General features: G+C 51.7%; 1 protein-coding gene across 1 annotated transcript in view; it reads left to right on the forward strand.

Annotated features, from left to right (window-relative positions):
- ATP6V0A4 (ATPase H+ transporting V0 subunit a4) overlaps positions 1-1,597 on the forward strand; it is an 89,252-nt gene that overhangs the window by 44,921 nt on the left and 42,734 nt on the right. Inside the window, exon 6 of the mRNA XM_045288918.1 lies at positions 765-847. Coding sequence (XP_045144853.1) covers positions 765-847 — 83 coding nt within the window. The remainder of the gene's footprint in view (positions 1-764; positions 848-1,597) is intronic.

Raw genomic sequence — 1,597 nt, forward strand, 5'->3', positions numbered from 1 at the left:
ACATTTGTACCTCTGTTGCCATCATTATTTTCTAGACATTTATTTTCTATTCAGCTCTGGATGTCAGCACCTCTTTTCCAGCCCCCCCCAATCTTGTGACCGCTTCATAAATTATGTTATTATTTTCATATCTTACACCGACCGCTGTCTCCCTTCCCCCACGGGTTCTGTTGTTCGTCTGTGTGTATGTGTGTCCCCGCATGTGGGCAGTTATGTGCCCATCATCACCATCAGTTCCCCCGTAGGCCATAATTCTTATGGGAGACTCTTTGACCTTTGCTCCTGAGAGACAGCTGGGTGGGTTCTCAGTGATTCCGACTCATAGTGCCCCCCAGTTACCCGTACAGGATCTCCAAGAGTGTGTATCTTTATGTGCCTCGTCTATCTGTGACTGGTGGGTTCGAACTGGCTCCTTCCCTCTGCTACTAAACTCACGGCCATTGAAGTGAGCCTGTAGGATAGAGCAGAACTGCCCTTTTGGGTTTCCAAGGCCGTAAATTATTATGGGAGTGGAAAGCCTCATCTTTCTCCTACAGAGTAGCTGGTGGGTTCGAACAGCAGACCTTGTGGTTAACTGCCCAGTGCATAACTCACTACGCCACTAGGGGTCCTTTTACTGCCACCTCCCAATTGATTCATTCCCCCAGGAGACTCAGATGGACCCCTAGTGGGGCAGTGAGCTAAAGAACAAATGAGTGGGTTAGCCCCACCCGGGCCCCCATTCCTCCCAATCCAGCTTCAAGGATATTCATCATCTTTTCCAGAAAGAAGAACTTAAAAAGGATATATTCATCATCTTTTACCAAGGCGAGCAACTCAGGCAGAAAATCCGCAAGATCTGTGATGGGTAAGAAAGATGGGCCGGTGGTCCTGTGGTCGGGGTATGGGTGGGACTGACTGGCTCAGGGCACACTGGAGCCGTACACCTTCCTGGGGCCTGCTTTCTGAGTCACTTGCTCACAGTTGACCAGGTGGTGTTGAAAACGTACTTGTCACTCAGGGACCAGGGCCAGGGAACTTGAATAAACCCCCAGCGAGGTGGCTGCAGGTTGCCATTTGCAGTCCTCTCTCTGTATGCCCTCTCCCACCCCTTCCTGGAGTCCACCCAGGTGGGCAGCACACACGCTGACTGCTAACCCAGAGTGTGGGGCATGGGACTCACCGGGGGTCCTTACAGAAAGGCCTGGAGGTCTGCTTCCAGAAGGCTCACCGCCTGGAAGCCCCTAGAGGGAGATCCACTTGGACCCCCGTGGGGTCACCATGGATCAGAAGTGGTTCCGGAGCGACGGCCCACAACCACCCTCGTTGGTAGCTACAACCAAACCAACAGACCATGGCTACTCTCCTCCCAGTCCTCTGGATGCACCTTCTCCTTCTGAAATCTAAGTAGCCATCTTCTGATTGTGGTGACCCTACAGGTCAGAGCAGAACTGCCCTAAAGGGGTCCCGGGACAGCCTTTTTAAAAAAAATTGTTATTGTGGGTGAAGGTAGCAGAGCATAACTCCGGTTGGGCATTCAACAACTCACACACATTTCGCTTCATCTTATCCATCGCAATGCCCATAGTGTAACATCACACAGCCCACTTCCTCCCCA

The sequence above is a fragment of the Echinops telfairi genome, unplaced genomic scaffold (assembly GCF_000313985.2).
Source record: "Echinops telfairi isolate 266 unplaced genomic scaffold, ASM31398v2 ScPeMD7_23;HRSCAF=83, whole genome shotgun sequence".
Lineage (NCBI taxonomy): Eukaryota > Metazoa > Chordata > Mammalia > Afrosoricida > Tenrecidae > Echinops > Echinops telfairi.